This window comes from Anopheles coluzzii, chromosome 2 (assembly GCF_943734685.1).
Source record: "Anopheles coluzzii chromosome 2, AcolN3, whole genome shotgun sequence".
Classification (NCBI taxonomy): Eukaryota; Metazoa; Arthropoda; class Insecta; order Diptera; family Culicidae; genus Anopheles; species Anopheles coluzzii.
This window is the reverse complement of record NC_064670.1, coordinates 106,987,171-107,008,279: the sequence shown is the minus strand read 5'-3', so window position 1 is coordinate 107,008,279 and position 21,109 is coordinate 106,987,171. Positions and strand designations below refer to the sequence as shown.

At 44.4% G+C, this 21,109-nt stretch overlaps 1 protein-coding gene across 18 annotated transcripts in view; it reads left to right on the top strand.

Moving 5' to 3' along the window:
* LOC120950889 (potassium voltage-gated channel subfamily KQT member 1-like) overlaps positions 1–21,109 on the top strand; it is a 162,571-nt gene that overhangs the window by 36,213 nt on the left and 105,249 nt on the right. For 2 of the 18 annotated variants that reach the window (XM_040369286.2, XM_040369284.2), the window contains exon 1: positions 16,425–17,739. The exons of 2 other annotated variants lie outside the window; for them this stretch is intronic. In XM_040369286.2, coding sequence (XP_040225220.2) covers positions 17,042–17,739 — 698 coding nt within the window. In that variant the 5' untranslated portion in view covers positions 16,425–17,041. Of the gene's footprint in view, positions 1–16,415; positions 17,740–21,109 lie in introns of those variants that run through there. 14 more of the 18 variants (XM_040369288.2, XM_040369287.2, XM_040369292.2 and 11 more) reach the window with 11 other exon arrangements.

Genomic DNA, 21,109 nt, shown 5'->3' with positions numbered 1-21,109 from the left:
TTAAGAAGTTTCTTAAAATAAAGCAGCAATATTTATATTAAAACAGGAGATAATCGCACTGCATGCAATAAGCAACAAAGGTACAGCAAACTTGAATAAAATGACGATTCGGATTCTTTAATTGCTCCGCTTGTCAAGTGAATTCGTCTTTAAAAGCATTCTAGCATTAAAGCCTTTGAATTCTGGAATTAGTAATTAAATTTAATTTGTGCTGCTGCTCAATATGGCAATCCTTTCCCATCTTTCCACCCAGCATCCTTCCATTCTCCCATCAAGAACATCAACCCACATCATTCTGACGGATAGGTTTCAGCGCATTCGGGGTTTTGCAAACCATACCCTTTCATCCGTCGATGCCCATTTTTTGTTGTTGTTGCGGGGCATCTCGAGCTGCCTCGATCCGGTTAATTATTCAAAAATGAAACAGAGTAGCTCCACTTACACACCTGATCTACCCTTTTTATATTGTTCGTCAATAATTCGAAGCACCGGTGTGTGCACAATCTGTGGAACCCGCGCGCTAAAGACAGAAAGCAGAAGGGTAGAAGCTCGTGTGATGTGACGAAATGGAGAAAACATCGCTTTTATCAGGCTGCCGTGAATAATTCATCCACAGCACGTCACAAAACTTCACCGTGCGTCGTTCCCCGAACGAAGGTTCTACCGCCGGTTTGCCCCACAGTCGAAAGTTCCGCCCACTGTCCTGGGCTTTTCACGCTCCGCTGGGACCGCAGAGGAGAGAGAGAGAGAGAGAGAGAGTGAGAGTGGTCCAACAACCAAGCACCCTCTCCCACCGGGACAGGTCGACAGAAAGTCGTTTGGTGTTCGGTTGAATTTTTAAAGCAAAACCAATGTGACAAACGCCCCTTTTGGTTGTGTGTCGGTGTGTCTCGGTGGAATACCATCGGCGCCATGCATCAGCGCCCACGAATTCCTGTGCGAAAAGGATGCCGACTGTGTGTAGTGCCTCGCTGGATGCCTTGAACCCTCTCTAGACGATTCCGTAACGCTCCCCGTGGGCTCACCAAAAAACCAAGGCGGCACACCACTGCGGCCCAAGGTTCGTAAATGTTTCAGGAGGAAAGAACAAAGCAAGAATTGGTAAAGATACGGAACTGGAAAAAACCGGCAACGGCAGAAGAAAAGAAGCCTAACACACACACACCCACACGGTGCGTGAAGGGAGAGCAAAAACTGTTCAAAGAAAAACTTTACGAATGAAATGGATCAATTCACCCCACCCGATAACGACCACCGGGAGACACCGGGACTGTGACGCAATGGGTTGTGGGTGTTGGGAGAAGTTTTCCTCGCCGAAACAAAAAAGCAAACCAACACACATAAGCAAAAACTTCCCTCCCAAAACGGGCTGATAACATTCGGGCCAGCCCAACCAGTTTCCACCCTTCTTTGGTGCCGCGGGTTTGGCGGCAAAATGGGGGTTGCCCTTTGCTGTGAGTGAAATTAGTACCATTTGGTGAGCGATTCAATCGGAGAATCGGTGCGCTTTAGTACCGCGTTGGCGCACACACAATGTTTTCTCACCTCCCACAAGGCGATGGTGGATAGGTGCGATGGGTAGAAAACTCTCGACTTGACGTCGTTTCCGGCCGAGGGTCTTTTGGGTGGAAAGTTGTCAGGCCCACCATCAGGGGGCGTGTGCTTTCCCCCCAGGGGTGTGCTATGCAGGAGGATAGGGAGAAGGTAGTTGTCAGAAGCTATTATGTTTGGTGCTCGGTGTCGATATGTGTGTGCTCACCGATAAGCATCGTAGGCTGGTTAAGCAAGTCTTTGTTTTGATTGGTACAGTGTCTTTGGAAGTTTTTCGCTTCCAGGCGCGTGTGTGTGTGTGTGTGTTTCTGTTTGTTGTAATGTGTCAATTATTTTTAATGGTAGCCAGCGCATCGAAGCAGCACATATCAATGATGACTGTTTTGGGTTGTTGTTGGGTAGTTGTTATTGTCACACGTTTCGATTGTGGTTTCGATACCACAACAAAGAAACGAGCCGTTTCATCTGGGGCGATATGGGAATTTTAATGGGCTTTGGACTTCCTCAGAGGTGATTAAAGTTATCCAACTTGTTATTGTTTGGTTAAAATATGTTATTCGATCCTTGAGTTACTTGGAAATTGGAAATAACGTCACTAAGTTGTACAACAACGTGGTGATTGTAGTGCGTAGTAGTGTGCTGACTACAAATCGATTCTTCCTGAGATGAAACGAAAACACTTTACGTAGAGTGGCACATGTTTGACCAGAACCAGCACCAACAACAGCCTTTGGGAGTAGATCATTCGCCACAAGCCTTAAGAATGGGTCATTGAAACAAATATTACGAAATGCAACGAGAGTTGTTCGGGGAGGAACAAATAAGGATACAAACTTGTGTACGCGTCTGATGATAGTACATTGTACGAGTTATTTTGTAGCTTAACTTTTCTCCAGAGCATTGAGGTCTGAATTATGAGGATAATCATCTTAACTGTGACTTCTTAAGTGACACAAGTTGAAATTTCATTAGTATACAGGAGCTTCCGCTAAATATTTCCCTCCAATGCACCAACTTTTGACAGCTTGTATTAAGTTGCTACCTCCAACCCACTTGTTTCTGTCAGTCTGTAAGTCATGTTTTGCATCTAGAAGATAGTAATTGATGACAGCGAGGCAAACGTGGCAAACAAAGATTGAAGACAGTGGAATGAAGAGCTGTACGAACTGCTAGGTGATCCCCCGATTTTAATCCTGGTGAAAATCGGGATATTGAGATAGCTGGGACATTGAGCGAGGAGGCCTGTTAGCTATCCAGCCAGGAAGGTCATCAAAAGGGACCCAACAGGCACGCGGAGGAGAGGGACGCAGCGAGTATGGTGGCTTGACCAGGTCGGGGCAAACTTCCAGAAGATCGGTGTCTCGAGTTGAAGATCTGCAGCACAGGACCGGGCGTTATGGCGCGTTATGTCGACTGACAAAGATGTGTAATTTAGGAGATATCATTGACATACGCTTTCGAAAAATGGCAACTAAGAGCTAAATGTAAGTGGCATTGACTGTGGTTTTCATAATTTGACTTACATTTTGTTTTATCAAATCCTACAAATAATGCTGAAAAAGCATACGATTTCTGACTGAAACGAAAACGAAATTAATGATGATTTTCTCCATCTTGAAAGGCCCTCTTTGGCTCCAATGAAAAATCTTAACAGAACAAAATGAGTAAAATTGCTTTTAATGTCAGTTGTTGATACATGTAATTAGAACCATAAACATCTTTCAGATTGCTTCATGGCACTAAAGAGCTAATGTTTAACTATTTTCCCCAAACATTATCCTATATAACTTTGGAACAGTTGGGTAACTTCTGAATCTTAGCTTCTCGCATGTCCTCCTGGAAATCATTCCCTGGGGTCAATGTTTAGGGAAAACATTGATTGATTTATACCACGGGATGGCACCGCTTGTTTTCGCCGGTAGGGTTGGGATGTGGTGTCCACTTTCGCCCTCCAAAACTTTCACTCCAATCGCTGTTTGTTTATCCGCTAGAACCACCAAACATGCCACGCGTTTTGGGTGATGAACGACTTCTGGGGCGCGACGACAGTGTATCTACAACGGCAATCACCAATTCCGTTCCATTACCCGCACCCGGTTGAGAGCATCTTACACTGACCTTCTTCACATTCGCGTTTGCTTCTTCCTCTTCGTGCTGGGTGCGGAAAATTAAACGCTTATCGAAATCGCATTTCGAGTGATTCTTTCCGAATGCGCACTCTGGATTTGGCTCTGAATAGGGGTGGAAATCTAAACCGCCTACCGAACCGAAATCACATCCTCTCCAAACTTAGCGAGCAAAAGGCAAAAGTGATCGTGCGTGTGTGTGTGTGCTTGTGCGCTCGCTCGGTGTGGAAAACATCCGGCCAACATCCAACAGGGGTGGCCTGTGTGCCGAATCTGCCTCGATCTCGAGTAGTTTGTTTGGGTGGATTACATCTCGCAAAGCAAACGCCGCCAGGCTCACGCAATCCCCCCCCCCCCCCCCGTCCCTTCCCAACGGGCGTCTGGCGATACAATCGCACGAAAAACGGGGCCCCCCCGGTCGAGGCAAAACCAAGCAATTTCGGTTGACCCGAGCGAGGGAAAAAGTATAATGAATCAGTTGTGGTCCGATACTCCGACGGAACGCTCGGTCTCGGTTCGCGGTTGGTAGCGTCGGGCAAGATATTCTTGGTGTACTCGCTTGGTGTTCCAGGGAGGAGGCAGACGTTGCAAAGCTGGGTGGTGGGGGGAATGGGTGGAAGGCCGAGTTGGAGGCTAACCGACGTTAATTGATCAGTACAAGCGAGTGAGTGAACACCCATCAACGCACGTTCCATCTTTATTTAGCTCCCGGGCCAGAAGAAAGCGAAATGAAGTTGGGGGAACAAAATGAAAGTGCCATCACCAAGTGCCACGCAAGAAGAAAAACCACAGGATTCTCTAATTAATAGTGTGTTCCGAAACGGACAGAGAGGTGAGAACGGTGGTGAGATGCGTCAGTGTGTAGTGGTTTTCGCGCAGTATCCCAAAGTGATTTGGTGTGTGTGTGTGTCCATCAAGCGAGTGAATGTATTAATTTTCTCCGCTGTCACAGCCTTGAGTGATGTCGTTTCCTTATTTTTTTTCGAGGTGGGATTTGTTTATGGAAGATGCGGCAGAATGGTGCGGCGGCGGTGCACGGTGACCCCACCGGTGATCGAGAAAGAAAAGAACCATAACTTCATTGCCCCATCGACCAGAGGCCCATAAAAGAGCATTTGCTGCCCTGATCGTACTCCTTCTCTCCCGTAAAACGACCAAAAAAAGTGGTTGGAAAATGGGGTATTGGTGTAGTCTGGTGTGCCCTTTTCCCATGTCTACCCTTCACGTACAGACGCGCCGGTGTATCAAACCGAAAATCCATACCCGTCGAATGTACGTCCAAAATGAAACCATTAGCATTCGACAGTAAAATTAGTTAGACGGTGTAATCTTTCTCGGGCGGGCGGGTGAAATCGCCTCCGGAAGGTTTTTACCACGCTCTGTGCAATGACTATTAGTGTGTTTGTGTGTGTGTGAGAGAGAGGGAGAGAGAAAACACATGAGAGCGAGATGGATGAAAGTTGGTCGAAACAAAGAGCATCTGTGTGTGCGCACTGGGGGCTGATGATGTTGATGACGGTGGTGATGTCTGTTTGGATGAAAATTTCTTCCCCCGTTCTGTTCTAGCACACACACAGACACACGCGTACAAACCTTCCATCCCTTTTCCGCCCACTGTTTGGCTGTTTAGCAACAAAACCACCATGCTTACTGCGATGAAATTGTAGAATTCGCGCCAGCAACTCCGCTCGTAGCTGCGTACGCAAATCGTTATCGCATTCGCGCATATCGACCACGCGAGGCGGTTTTAATAATGAACCTTATGAAATTCTAAACACCCGTCCTCCCAATTCCCATAGGTTTTCGCACACACCCACACACATGCACACACCTACACGAGTGGCTCGGGGAGGTTTAAAACATTTCGCACCGTTCAAGTTGCTCCGGGGCGAGCGAGTTATGAGTCGGTTCTTGAGTTTTGCATCGATCGCGGAGAAGGCGAAGGACAAGGGCAGCTGCCGGGATGCAATCCGGGTGTTGCCCGGAGGACTGTTTGAAAGTAATAACATGTGCATATAGGAAGCAATAACAGTGTGAACGGGACGGCGAGGGCTGGTTTTGTGTTTATCGATCGTGCGCTGTTCGGGCATGCATCCAGAGCCGGCAAAGACCAAACACTCCCAAGTGTGCATGCACAATGGCATCTCGAGCTCGGGCTGCACAGTACAATTGCATCGTGCAATCAAAACCAGGCGCCAAAGACGTACACAAACACACACACAAACAGACACAATCGACAAGACAAACATGGTGAAATCGCTTTTCAAGAAGGAGAAGGAGCTGGTTGCGATTGAAGTGTTAATGTCATTATTTGCTTGACGACGTTTTGGCACGATTTGCTTGTACGTTCGAGATGTACTGCACACCACGCAATTTTTCCAGCACAACGTTCACGTACCAACGGTACGAGTGCTTTCACTTCCTTCCCTCCCCGAGCTCGACTGTAGTACTCCTTTTACACTGTGTTGTTTGTTTTTTGTTCGCAGCGTGTTTGATGAAAATATTATTGGTACGGTGAATTTGTTGGTTCCGCTCTCGTGGCGAGATTATGTTTTTCTTTTTTCCCCCTTTTTTTTCGTTTTGTTCTGTTTTGTTTTGGGCGAAGGATAATTGGGTGGTTCGGAAAAAGTGGCTGCATCCGTTTATCGATCATCGGTCGTTGTTTGTTTTGTCCGCTTTGTTAGTGTAGTGCTGCGTGAAGGCAGAAGTCGAAGTCGGCTGTTTATAAATCGTCATAAAATGGTTACAGGCACCGTGTTACGTGTTACGCACGGGAGTGTGCGCCAAAGGGTTAGCTTGTTGTTTGTTTTTCTCATGATCGACCTCCAGTTTTGGATATAGTAATGTTGCAGTTTAATAGATGTTGTAGTGAGATTTGGTGATTTGTATTTGCACGATGAAAGGAGTGATATTGAAGATTTCGGGCACGACACATAAATACAAATGTGCTATATTCTTCTAATATTTCAAGATCGTTCAACAGGATTTAACATGATATTTGGATTAGTACAAGAATGGAGATAAATCAAACTAAATATGAAATAGTTTCGATTTCCCTTTATAGTGACATGCAATTTGTAATGTCAGTACCTAATAACCCACTTATGAGTAAACCATAAATTACGTAACTACATACCATACGAGGAAGGAGCGAACTCTTTTAAAGCTTTTGGCGTAATAAAAAACTGAATGATTGAGATATTAAAAAATAATGAAATTTCATTTAAAAAAACGATTCCGATTTTTTTTAAATTTAAACAGTTAATTTGGAAAAGGTCTCCGAGCTCTGATAAAAAAAATAAGGGTTTGAGGTTACGTAATTTACAGAAACTCCTTAATGAAGTTTATTTGAATCATTGGGGCCCTTTCCGTTTTAAGTTCGTAGGCTGAAATTTCAGCCTGTTAGCTGTTTGCAATGTATAGCAGTTTTCGAGCAGCTATCTAAGTGAGTATAATATACAGGTGGGCTTATCCCAAGGTGTATGAATGAGCCGGTCTCGTAGTACAGTCGTCAACTCGTACGACTTAACATCATGCCCGTCATGGGTTCGATCCCCAAATAGACCGTGCCGCCATACGTAGGATTGACTATCCTGCTATGGGGGGAAATCAATTAGTTACTGAAAGCCAAAGCCCACTAGTGGTACAGGCAGGCCTTGACCGACAGCGGTTGTTGAGCCAAAGAAGAAGAAGTATGAATTTAGAAGGCTGATTTTTATCGCTTCTGTTTCTGAATGAAGATTTTAAAAGTGTTTTGTGTATTCGCCAAGCCTCCAGAAAGCTTGTTTGAACAAAAGTTTCCACCCATCCTGTCAAAAAGTGATATTCAAAATTGGTTATAAAAAATGCTATGAGACCACCTGTACTACATACACTTTGATTCTATATTGCATCACCTGATCTCTTTAATGCACCTTGGGATAAATGTAATCAACGCCGTGTTTTCGAGCAGGTACTCGAATCTAATTCTAGTTTTGAGGCTAGAATAATCTAGACTGACAATTGCAGGCTAGTTTTGTGTGTGGTTTTTTGTATGGAGTGTTTACATGATTTCAGCCTCCAACTGTCAAACTCCATACAAAAAACTAACTAGAACCGTGAAGGCCCCCATTATTGGAAATCAAATTTTGTTGCTCAGGTTTTGTTGTGTTAAATTTTATTATAAGATTTTTTTTTCTGATTTGTCGTAAAGAGCATTGATTTTATAACAGTTGAGTGCCTAAATATGAAGAATTAATTATTGTAGCATCTCGAATTGGTTCTATGTCCGAAACGGAATCCATATGGCACAATACATTCACAGTAAGTGATGATCATTTCTTCTGTTTCCTCTTCCAGTAAGAAGTGTTTTTTTCCACACCTGACTTTTTATGCTCAAAACTACCATAAATGTGACGAAATGTGTAACAATACCTTTTAAAATTATTATCTTTAATGTTGCGCTATAAAATGGAGATTATCGCCGCTGAGCCATCCGTCAGCCAAACACTCTCCACAGCTCCATTAAAACCAAAGCCTTCGGCACAACACAACCAACCAGTGTATGACTTTATCGGCAACCACCGGCCAGAGTTTAGTGGCTAAAAATGGCTCATAAAGAAAACATTGCCAGTATGTTTTATTAGCAGCATTTTAATGTATGCTAACTTTGCTTCTGCTGCTGCTGCTGTTATCCAACAGGCGGAGCAGTGCTAATGAGATGCTTAGAGAAAGTGCGAGTTGTGTCGAAATGCGTGAATAAACCATATCGTCGCTCTCCATAAACACCGTGGCAAAGTAGCTGATCGTGACATAAAACTGAACTTTACATTTTTATTGCTATCTGTTACGCTCGTTACACAGATATAAAAGAGAAAGAGAGACAAAAAAAGCAGAATATCAACACGTGTATCCTCCCTCTTCAGGATGACACAACACAGAAAGGACATGTTAAAATCAAAATTCCATAACACGTTCATTAAATGTAAGGACACCCAGTGAGAGTGACTGATGAGTGGCGGCACACACATAAAACAAATAAAATAAAAAAAGCGCAAATCAAACAATTCAACGTGCCACCATCGGATTGGAGCGATGGAGTGGTCGTAAAAATTTTAACCCACTGTGTCGTACTGCATTTTTAAGTAGCGTACAAGGGTTGCTTGTTGAGCGCCGCGTGGTCAATTCCGTCCCCTTAGCCCAACGGATGTGTGCCGTATTGTGCGTAATGGAAAAATAACCGGGAAGCGACCAAATGGCACACAAACTAGTATGGCACAGAAACGTCACTTATCCCATTGTTTGCGAGCCGAAAGGATGGATGGGTTTATGCTGTGCGCTTCGTGTTTTGTTGTCGCGTTGCAAGACAGACCGCGTAGAGTGATTGAAACGCACCGCCTACTGGGAGGCAGCTCACGTGCCAGTTTGCGTGGAATTTTGATGCTGGCTCACGCTCACCTTGGCTTCCTTTCTGCGCAGCTATTTGTTTTTTTGGCATGCTGAATTTTATGATTGCAGCTTTTAGGGCACCGCAAAGCATACATGTGACATGTGTTCCATGCGCAAACACACACAGACACTCACACGCGCTCATTATCATTCTGCAAGCGGATTGTAGAGAGCGATTGTGCAGGCGTGCTTACCGTTTGCTGAAGAATTGTTCCATTTTGGACAGTTGGCTCACGAACTTGGCATAATTCGCGAATGTATTTCACGTAATCATAATATTAAGTCATCCTTTATTTGAAACTCTCTCTTTCATTATTATTATTATTATTATTTGCTGATCTTCATGGGAGTTATTAGTTAGTTTTTGGGATAGACAATATGATTTCAAAGTAATGACACGTCTAAAGTAATTGACAAAAGCAGCATCGTACGAAATAATTGGCAAACTAACGCCGCCATGCTAATAATTCATTTAAAAATAGATATGTCCAGCCACGGTCCTTTCTGCCAGCGAAATCTCAGCACGGCAGCAATTTATTGACACTGGCCAACCCAAGGGAGAGCTTAATTGTTCTTCCCCGAAATAACACGTCCATCGGCGACGTTGTGCGTAACTGGCTCCCCCATCGGCATAACTGATCGGCAACGGCTCGAACAACAACAACGCGCTATTCAATTAGTGTCATGCAGCGAAACGACTCGCACACAACTCGCGCTCAAGGAGCGAACTCCACCGAAGGGCCCGGGAGCGAACAAGTATTTAAAATTTCATGACAGCCGGTCATATTGCGCCCGCTGCTAATTTCTCTTCCCTTCCCTGCAAACTGTGCCCGACAACGCCAATAATGTGATGAGCGAAACGCTGTGTCCGAAATTATATACGCGCCAAAAAAGCGCGCACAGGGAGGGGCAAATAATTGCGCTCATCAAATCAACCTCGGCTCGGCTCTCCCTGACAGACAGCTGACAAATGCTGGAAGGAATGTGCCATAATTAGCCAGAATGGCCGTAATCCTCGCCACGTGCGCGAAAGCCAGATTTGCGAGTGGCGCGCGAAAAGAAAAAGGGTGGTCGGGTTGGAGCCAATTGGACGATTTAGAGCAATTGACGGTGGGTGGCGATGGGGCTGATGCGTGTACAATTGGTAACAATAATATTTCTTTTTCTCTTCCACTCCTCAACTCCTGCTCCTCAATCTCATGGCGTTGTGGGATGTGAAGGTGTGAAGTAAAGACAGACGTTGTGATTGTTTGATTTTGTCGGTTTTGTGTTTCCATCCTTCGCGACCTTTTACTGTGCGGAACGGGGAGTGTTCGGGTAGGCAGGTGTTGTTGTTTTTAAAATTGATTATTTTTTCCAAGCTTTGTAGGAACTGTGTCTGTGTTTGTTTGGAGAAAAGCGGAAAGGAAAATAGAAGCGCGCTAACAGGCCCAAAAGTGGAACATTAAAGCTTGAAATGTTTGATGATTTTTACTCCAGTTTTAAGAGACAGAAACCTGTCCTGCTCATGATTATAATTACACAAATCACTTTTGTTTGTAGTTTGCCTCAGTTGACACAATTTATTGTAACTTTTTCTCTTGACCTAAATATTTCCATCCAACATTTTCCAGATTAAAGTGCTCGTAAAAGAGCATAAAATAATGCAAAATCGGAATGATTAGTAATATCAGTAATATAGTAATAGCAGTAATATCCTACAATTCTTAGTTTAGTTTAGTTTAGTGTACTTAGCATACTTACCCTCATGAAATAGTGACTTTCTTTAACTCTTGATACTCGCCATCTTCCTTTCGTATTAACTGTGAAGCTTGAGACCACATCGTATTACTCTTTAAATGATTGATTAGCTTTAGTTGACAAAAAAAGACATATATTACTAATGCGGAACCTGTGGAAGCAAACATCAAACAACTTGCTTTTCATGTGCTGAAAACCTTCAAATAGAATGTTTGAAGTAGTGATGGGAAATATGAAGTTTTTGTCGGAAACGATTCCGGCTAGCTCCGCAGTTTTCTGGAATCGATTCCGGATAGTAGGTCCAATCGATTCCGGGATCGGCTCCGGAATCGGAAACGACTCAGGAACTGGTTCCGGAATCGGCTTCAGCATCGGAATCGGCTTCAGCATCGGAATCGGCTTCAGCATCGGAATCGGCTTCAGCATCGGAATCGGCTCCAGAAATGAGTCCGGAATCGGCTCCGGAATTGACTTCGGAAGTGGAATCCATTCCGAAATTGACTCCGGAATCGGAATTGATTCCGGAATCGAAATCGGCTCTCGAATTGGAATTGGCTCCTAAATTAGAATCGGTTTCCAAACGGAGTCAGTTTCGGCATCGCCATAAAAATAGGCGTTTGGGTCCAATCATACAACGTATTGATAACCGCTAAAGATCAAAATTTTCTTGTAAAACATCCATTCTCATGGAGATTCTCGGACTGCTTTCGCTTCTAAAACTTCTTTTTTTTCATTTCAAGAACTAATTAAACTTCCGGAGCTAATTCTAATTCTGGAATCAATTATGATTCCGTTATCGGGGCACATTGCAATTCCCAGGTCAATTCCGATTCCGGAGCCGATTCTGATCGCGGAATCGATTCGAGGGCCGACTCGGGAATTGGCTCCGGAGTCAACTCCGAAATCGGCTCCGGAATTGACTCCGGAATCGGCTCCGAAATCGGCTCCGAAATCGGCTCCGGAATCGACTCCGAAATCGGAATCGATTCTAGCATTGGAATCGGCTCCGGAATTGATTCCCAACATGGAATCAGAATCGGGTAGGTCCGATTCCGAGCTCCCGCCACTAGTGTGAAGTTGGGTGTGTGATTGAGAATGGATTGTCGACATAATTTCAGCCATAAGTTGACAAACTCTAGTCGTAACATGTTATTTTTTCATTTATTTTACACGCCAACATCCCTTCTTTAAGCGTGTTTTAAAATAACATATTTAAAAAAAAACCCTAAAGTACGTCATATGGTCATAAATGGCTGAGTAGTGCGATAGAGCGAGCTATCATGCAACGCAGAGTTCACTGAATACCTTAATGGGTTTGGGAAGAATTTTTAAATTTTAATGGTTTCAAGTTTCATCTACCTTTTAAGATGTTTCTTCTCGCTTTGTATGCACACATTTTCCTCCCATCTTTCCCTTGAATCTGTCGTCTCCCGTGGCGTAAGTGCAGGAAATGGCGAAGGTAAACAGAATCCAAACCGGAAGTCGTTTTTTCTGTTCTCCCCACATGGATTTAGAGATACTTGTGCTGTTTGCTTTTTCTGCAGCCACAGCCGCGTACTGTCCCGCGTGTGCACGCGGTGGTCCATGCGAACCTAATGCGACGGATTTATTTCATCAACTGAAAATAAATACGTTCCACCTTCCGAACAGAGATCAACATAAGGAAGGAACGCTCACGGCGGCGCACACACCAGCGGCATCGGAGTAAAAAGCGAGCCGCTAACAAATAGCTAAGCTGCCATGAGTCACATGCTGCTGAAAGATGAAACTTTCCCCCGAGAGCGGGAGCGCGTACAATTGTTTTTCGCGTGCCTTTTTGCGGACGATATGACTACGCTTGCCAGTGCTGCTGCTGCTGCTGCTGCTGCTGATGGGCGGTTGAAAAGCGGAAACGCAAAGTTCGGAGTCTCGAAATCCCACCCCCAGTACAACAGTTCGTCCGCGTCAGCTGGATGTATTGCCCGGGAAACGAGATAACGAGCAATTAACGAGCAAATCTTTCCACAACACCAGACGTCCCATCATCGTTGTGTGCGTGTGTTTGTGTGTCAGTTGTCTTGGTTGGATTTCGGTGAGATGGTTGCTCTCGTTTTTTGTTTCTATTGCCCGAACGACAGAAAAAACGCCCGAAACAAAATTCAACTGTAGCAAAACACCGAACTGTGTGCCCATCAACATTTTCGTTCGCCTTGTTCTTACCTTTGCCACGGAAACTACTGCTGCTGCTGCAGCACACTGCTACATTCTACGATTCGACGTGAAGCTCATCAAATCACATCGTTTACCATCATAATCGTTATGCTAGTGAGTTGTTGATGATGCCGCATCGTGAAGCACCGCGGTTGATGAGCGCGTGTTCGCCGTTGCCAACTCGTGCCCCCTCCCCCCCAGCTCTCAGTTCAGTTGGCAAGAGTTAATGAAAGGAACATTTGTTCCCACCCGGGGCAGCCCTGGCAGCTCTTCACTGTGGGGCCGCCGGGAACTGGGTTCTGGCCGGAGTGATGGATTTATTTTTAACGATTCTTTCTCGCCCGGTTTTACGCCGATTTTCGCCAAGCACGCCAAGCCGAAGATAAACGCACATTAGGCTGGTCCGGTTGGTACACCATGGGTACTTTTTTGCTGTGCATGTATGCGAACATCTTCGACTTGTTGTTTGTAACTGGCCAAAGATAGGACAGTGTGTAACACCTTCAAGTGGCCGCACTGATGGAAACCATTTGCCCATGGAAACGCGCCGATACGCGCCGTGTACGGCAAGTGGTGTTGGCGCGCCGATTTTGTGCCGTGCATCTGTGTCTGTGTATTTTCACGTTTGTTTATCTTGGAAAGTAGACTCATCTTCGCCTAGCAGCAGCAGCAGCAGAAAAGGTAAAACGTTTTCGAACCGGGGAGTAAGGGAGGCATCTGGTGCGTAAGATTAATGAGTTGCTACGCCCGGGTTTGGATTCGTTAGACGGCAGGGTTTAGCTTCTCTGCTCTATCCATTAAGCCACCCGTACCTGAGGGGTTGCTCCTGCCGAAACAGGTAGAAACAGGTGTTTGAGGAATCAGTCGCGTCCTGAGTGGGGGGGGGGGGGGGGATGGGTGATTTAAGCGCAGCAATCGGGCCCAATGTTTGGATGAATGTGGCGAGGTGAAAAATTGCAATGAGTAGGTTATTTAGTAACAGCGCCCGTCATTACGGTGGTGGTGGTGGTGGTCTGGGTAGGTGGTAGTCGTTTAGTGTGCTGAGAATGAATAAATCTTGACACTGTCAATATGGTTGAGCAAATTTGAAATCGTTTTCGGTGGGAAACTGGAAGGATGAGGGGGTGGGAGGGCATTTGTTTTAGACTGTGATTAAGAAGGAACGATATGTTTGTGTGTCTCGTTTGTATTTTTGTGCTCAAGGTTAAGTTGATTGTACATTATTGTGTGTGTTTTTTTGTTTCAAACTGTAATGAGGTTTTTGGTAATCAGAATTTTGGAAAGTTTAGATGTTCTATAAGAAAAATAAGGATGATATTGTAGATTGGATTTTGTAATAAAATTTTCCACCAAAGGTTCTACAATGCAGGGAAAATCAATCTTGTCGAATAGTTTAAAACTTTTTTAGGATTGTGCAATTTAATTGGTTCAATTTGGTCATTCTTTGTCTGTTCTGTCAACTGTTTGCAGATAAGGTTATGGTAAAAAATGTGTTCTTGTATCCCTGCACTCTATATCAGTTGTTGGATTCCTCGACATAACATCGGGCAAGTTTTGAACAAAATTTTCAGAAAACACATAACCAACGACCCAAGTTCACTAATCTTGGGTTCTTATAATGGTTACAGTAGGCCGCGAAATACAGGATTTTCCAGGGGTTCTCATAGTTTAGGGACACTTCCTTGACTCTTTCTTATGGGATGTAAACTACATATGTTGGAAATCGAACTCATATTGCACCCTGTCTGGGCAGGCTCATTGAAAATTCCTATCGGATTTGTCCAACAAGGTTGATATAGAGTCCAATTCACATTACATTATGTTCACGTAAGGAGTCAATAAAATGTCCCACAGCTTTGAGAACTCCTGGAAAACCCTGTAAAATGATGTTTTGGAACTTAAAATAATTAAAACAGGTATCAATATTTCTAAATGAAACGAAAGCTTATTTGAGTTCTAGAAGGGTATTTATATTTCCTAGCAAATCAAATTCGCTTTATGACACATATTGGGATTTCTAGATAAACTCACGCTGTAGACCGTGGAGCGATAAAATATACTGAAGTTGGTCAATTCCAAGGAAAGTGTATTTTATTTATTTAATTACCAATCGATTAATACATAAAACATTATAGGGGCCCTTTCCGATTGAAGTTCGTAGGCTGAAATATCAGCCTGTCAGCTGTTTGCATTGTATAGCAGTTTTCGAGCAGCTATCTAAGTGGGTATAATATACAGGTGGGCTTATCCCAAGGTGTATGAATTTAGAAGGCTGATTTTTATCGCTTCTGCTTCGGAATGGAGATTTTAAGAATATTTTGTGTATTCGTCAAGCTCCCAGAAAAATTGTTTGAGCAAAAGTTTTCACCCGTTATGTCAAAAAGTGATGTTCAAAATTGGTTATAAAAAATGCTATGAGACCACCTGGACTACTTACACTTTGATTCTAGATTCCACCACCTGATCTCTTTAATGCAGCTTGGGATAAATGTAAACAACACCGTGTGTTCGAGCAGGTACTCGAATCTAATTCTAGCTTTGATGCTAGAATAATCTAGACTGAAAATTGCAGGCTAGTTTTTTGTGTAGTTTTGTATGGAGTGTTTACATGATTTCAGCCTCCAACTGTCAAACTGTCAAACAAAAAACAAACTAGAATCGTGAAGGCTCCCATAATCAGATTTGTTCTCTTTGCGTTTGTGGTGCAGATAAATAAAATTCTAATTTTTACTTCCATGCTGTCTACAATCACTGAGGTTATTAAAATACCTTCAGGGCACTCATTTCAGGAATATTATTTTAAGGCTGGTATAATGAGCCCCTGGAACGTTTGATGTCATCATTAAGTTTTTACACTTATGTATTGTAATAATTTGAACGTACATTCTTAACAAAAGATACACCAGAATTCTCTCCTTGGATCTTCTAAGTATGATAGTATGTTAAATAGAATGCCTTTCGCGTGCTCGAAACCCGTAAACGCTTGACAGTAAACGAGACACTCACGTTTAATGCACTTTAATTGCAAGCATTAACACAATTTAACGGCGATTTCCTTTCCCCGATAACACAAAAAAAGACGTGAGCAAAGGCATCTTAAAGACGAGAGCATTTTTCAATGCACAAGAAGATGATAGCAGCAGCAGCGTGCTCTTGTTACCCGTGACCTAACGGGCCATTCTACACGTTTCCCCCTTGATGAAAATGGGTTTCCTGAACCAGCCTTTATGTTGGCGCTAAATGGGAAGAAAAGCATCATCGCGCATCGGTTGGTTTCCCATGCTCATGACTTCGTCCATTCATCCAGTCCAGGCCCGGTGTGGGTACAAAAACTTCGTCTCCCTTTCCTTCATTTTTTTTCTGAAGCTTCAAGTCACGTAAAGTATTTTCTATTACCGCGGGGATGTAAAAATAATCTAAAGTATCTCTCACTTTGTGTGCGATGTTAATCGTGAAGCCCGAGCTCCGGTAATGAACTGGATGCCGGGCGTTTCTAAGTGAAACATTTTCTTCCGCTGCCAACGGTCTCGTGGAAAAAGGTATTTTTTTATCGCCCGGAGATTAAAATCTCGAAGCAAAGGCGGGGAAGTGTACTGAGTGTCCCCCACTCCTAGTGGTAAGATGTATGCATTTTTCTGAATGGCATTTGCTTGGGCGCGCGCTAATGGTTTGGGAAAATGGGTCGGTCGGTCGGTGTCCCGTTGCAGCATCGCACGTTTCATGCATCTTGATAAATAGCCACCATTTAATAGTGTCGTTTAAAGTCAGTCGTCAGCGCGGGCTTCTTCGGTTGGGGATAGTAGCGCGATTCAGCTGAAGTGAAAGACAAAGTTGCCTGATCCAGGGACCAGGGAGTGACAACCTATACCTCTGTACGGTGCAAGAGCAGCAGCAGCAGCAGCAGTGGAGCGACAAACGGCAAAGGATAAAGTGACGTTTTGGCCGTTGTTGTTGTGCTGCGGAGTGAAGTGAGCCGAACACATAAAAGTGCCCGCTGAACCGGAACAATGGCGTCACGTAAAACATCGACCGTCAGTGACAGTGGGACGATCTTTGCCGGCGGCAGAATGCACCATCGCGACCCGCCACCGACGACAGCCGGCGTGCTGCAGCGCCGCCGTGACAGTGCCGCAAGTGGCAATTGCAGTAATGAACACAATCAAAACAGTAATGACCATCGCCGGACCCGGCAGGAACCACACTTTCCACAAATTAAAATCGTTATAGACGAGCCGGAGCGGCCCGCGCTGAAGGGGGGCACCGGGGAGGATGCTGCACTGGCATTGCATACCTTGCGGCGCCATTCTGCGCGCCGGCACGGTACCACGACGAAAGGTTTAAGCCGGTCGGCGCAAACGAAACCGACCACCGGGTCGGTCGCGTTCCTTACCATTTACGACAGCCGGGCGGGCGAACGGCGGGCAAGTGGTGCATCGTGCGGGTCCGGGTACTTCCCGGACAGCCGGGAGGATTTGCGGTCGTACGTGGCTGATTACGGTGACGAGGACGACGATGACTACGGCATCGATACGGACGGTAGGTACCGTTTGCAGCGGCGTCGTGTTTCGCGCGGTTCGCGAAATGAGTACGACGGGGAGGAGGTAGAGGAGGACGAGGAGGAGGACGAGATGGAGCAGGACATCGATGGGGAGGATGACGAGGAGGAGGACGACGAGGACGAGGATAATGGACGAGATTACCATAGGTTAGGCTCTAGCGTTTTGCCAGGCACCGCGGGTTTTTGTTGCAAGCTTTGTCGATTGTGCAAGTGTTTGGTGCACTGGTGTTAATATTGTCGCCGAGGCTGCTCGCGTTACTAACAAGCTGACATAACTGCATGAAGGGAGTGTAGGGTTGCTGCCTACCTTCTAGAATGCGTCCCGCAGGCAGAGCAACAACTTCACTAATTACTTTGTACTCATGCAAATCGAACGGATAACTTTTGCTAACCTAACCCACACAAAAGTTCACTCGCTCGCTCTCGCTAATGGCGCTTTGTGTTCGTGTTATTCAGTTTAAAACAACCACAGACACTCACACACACATACGCGTGCACATTATATGATGTGGAATTAAATCCTTTTGGTTTCGCCACAACGCCACAGCGGGCTGATGTACACATGTGAGCTAACGATGTGTAAGAAATCGGCTCCGGAAGGATAAGTACGCTACAAAATATGTGTCGAATAGACATTCGTGTGGTTTGTTATCGGTCGGAATCGATTAACGCAAATGATTATGTTCGCCTGTAATGGTTGTACTAGAGAAAGCGAGCAAAAACAGGAGCCAGTTGGATTGTTTAATCCTTGGAAGTGTTCATTTTGTGTATGCAACGAGGAAAATCAAACTTGTACTCAATGTTATCGTGACTGTTTAATGATACCTAAACAGGTTGCTATAACTTTATGGTTGGAAATGTTTCCGTCGTTCCCTAAAATCAAGCTCTGTTTTTATTTCCTATTTTTTAATTGAACGATTACTCTTTTGGGTTAATTAAATATTTTCGGCAAGATTGACTAGAGCAAGACTCAACGGCTTTCTACTGAGCATTAAAAGATATCTGTCATAATAACATTATTGTCGATACATTTAACAAGTAATAAGTTTTTGATAATGTTGTATGTCTAACAAACTAGTGGAGGGAGCTTGGAATCGGACCTACCCGATTCCAATTCCGCTTTCGGAATCAATTCCGGAGCCGATTCCGATGCTGGAATCAATTCCGATTCCGGAGTCGATTCCGGAGCCGGTTCCGGATTTGGCTCCGGAGCCGATTCCGGAGTTGAATCCGGAGCCGATTCTGGAGTCGACTCCAGAATCGATTCTAGGATCGGAATCGGCTCCGGAATCAGAATCGTCTCCGGAATCGGAATCGACCTGGGAATCGTAATTTGCACCAGTGACGGAATTAGGCTTGACTCCAGAAATGGAATGGTTTGAATTGAAATAAGAAGTGTGGGAAGCGATATAAGTCCGGGAATCTCCATGTGAATAGATCATTTACAAGTAAATTTTGATTCTTTGCCGTTATCAACACATAGTATCATTGGACCCAAACGCCTATTCCTAAGAAGATGCCGAAACCGACTCCGTTTCGAAACCAATTCCAATGTCGGAGCCGATATTGATTCTGGAGCCAATTCCAGAACTGATTCCGTTTCCGGAGCTAATTCTTATTCCGGAGCCGCTTCCGATTCCTGAGCCGATTCCGAATCCGGAGCCGATTTCGATTCTGGAGCCAATTAATTTTCCTGAAGCCAATTCCGGAACCAATTACGGAGCCAATTGAGGAACCAATTCCAGAGCCAATTCCGATTCCGGAGCCAATTCCGGAACCAATTCCGGAGCCGATTCCGGAAACTGATTCCGGACCTACTATTCGGAATCGATTCCAGAAAATTTCGGAGCTAGTCGGAATCGATTCCGACGAAATCGTCATTTTTTCCATCACTATACCAAACATGTGTGCAAAGTTTAATAAACAGTATTTAAGACTTTTGTGGAGATTTTGAATACTAACATCAGGACAAAAGATGTCTGTTACGTAAATGAAGGATTAATTTTAGATTTTTGTTTTCAATTTTTTAAAACTAACCGTGTACGTTGTCGCTGATATAAGCTTTCATTTCAAAAACCGTCGTTGGTCAAGACCTGCCTGTACCATTTGCAGGCTTGCCTTTTAGTGACTTTTGGATTAACCCCCCCCCCCCGCCCCCCCCCCCCATAGCAGGATAGTTAGTCGAACATATGGCGGTACGGTTCATTTGGGGCTTGAACCCTTGACGGACATGTAGTTAAGTCATGCGAGTTGACTGCTGTACCACGAGACCTGCCCAATGTATACACTTAGCAAAGTAGATTGGTATTTCATAGCTTACAATGGGTATATTAATTATTTGTATGTGTTATGGCTTTTATTCCAAATAATTCGAAAGCCTTATTAACCAATGCATCATACTTCTCGTATCCATGGTTTGAAAACATGGAGAAGAAAAGCCTTTTAATTATGATATATAGCTAGCCATCTTCCGTACCAGGACAATATTCACAATAGATTATTTATAAACACAAATAATGCAACATGTGTTTATATCAATGTGATATTTTATTTATTTGTGCACCTCATTACAAACAACCTCTTCTATTGTGTAAAATGAATAATATCTGAATTCAATTGTGTATCCACCACATTTACTAAAAGCGCTCTTTGAAAGCAAACAACAAAGACTTCTCAAATTGAAAACAAATAACATAATTCTGAAGTGTGCACATTGTACAGTGTTGCAGAGCATTTGAATTCAAATGAATTACTGAACATTAATCAATTTCCAACATAAAGCATCGACCGTGCAGCGTGTTTTAATTTGCGCCTACAAACTACAAACGCAACCAATTTGCTGCGTCGAACGCGTCGTTACCCAATCAAATCTGTTATCACTAACGAAACTAATCTGGTTCGCCTGGTCCAACGTTCAGCAAGCGCGCCACCATCAAAGCAGCGTTATGTGCTGATGTTGCAACGAACCTTGCTCTCCGCAAAGTCATCAAAAACGTACACACACACACATAAACACAGCCAACGGGCTAGGCGAATGACTTTGAAGGTCCTGGACCGAAAATCGGCACACGCTCGATCCATTGCCTATTGGCCTCCGGCTCACTGGTGTATGCTGCTGTACGTACGATGGCAGACGCAGAGACGCGTTTTATTGAGCACGATAAATTTTCATTTGTCACCACATAGCCATACACAAAAGCCCCACAAAACCCGCTGGCTACCCGGGTACCCCGGGATAGAAGCTCGATGCGAATGTTTTCGACACACAAAAGCAGTCTGCATGAATGCGGGACCCTGTTGCTCACGACCGATTGCCACAATTGGATAGTGTTTATTTGTCATTGTCTCGGCCATCCCTGGGTCAAAGTCGAATTCATCTCGTGTGCCGGTTTGTGTGCCGACGTCGTGTGTCAACGGTGACAACAGTCGTCGCATGAAGCATGAGGCAGTTGGCATTGCGCTCGAAGCTTTAGAGAGTTGTGTACTGTTTCCGGATTGACTTTTTCTTTCCACTCTC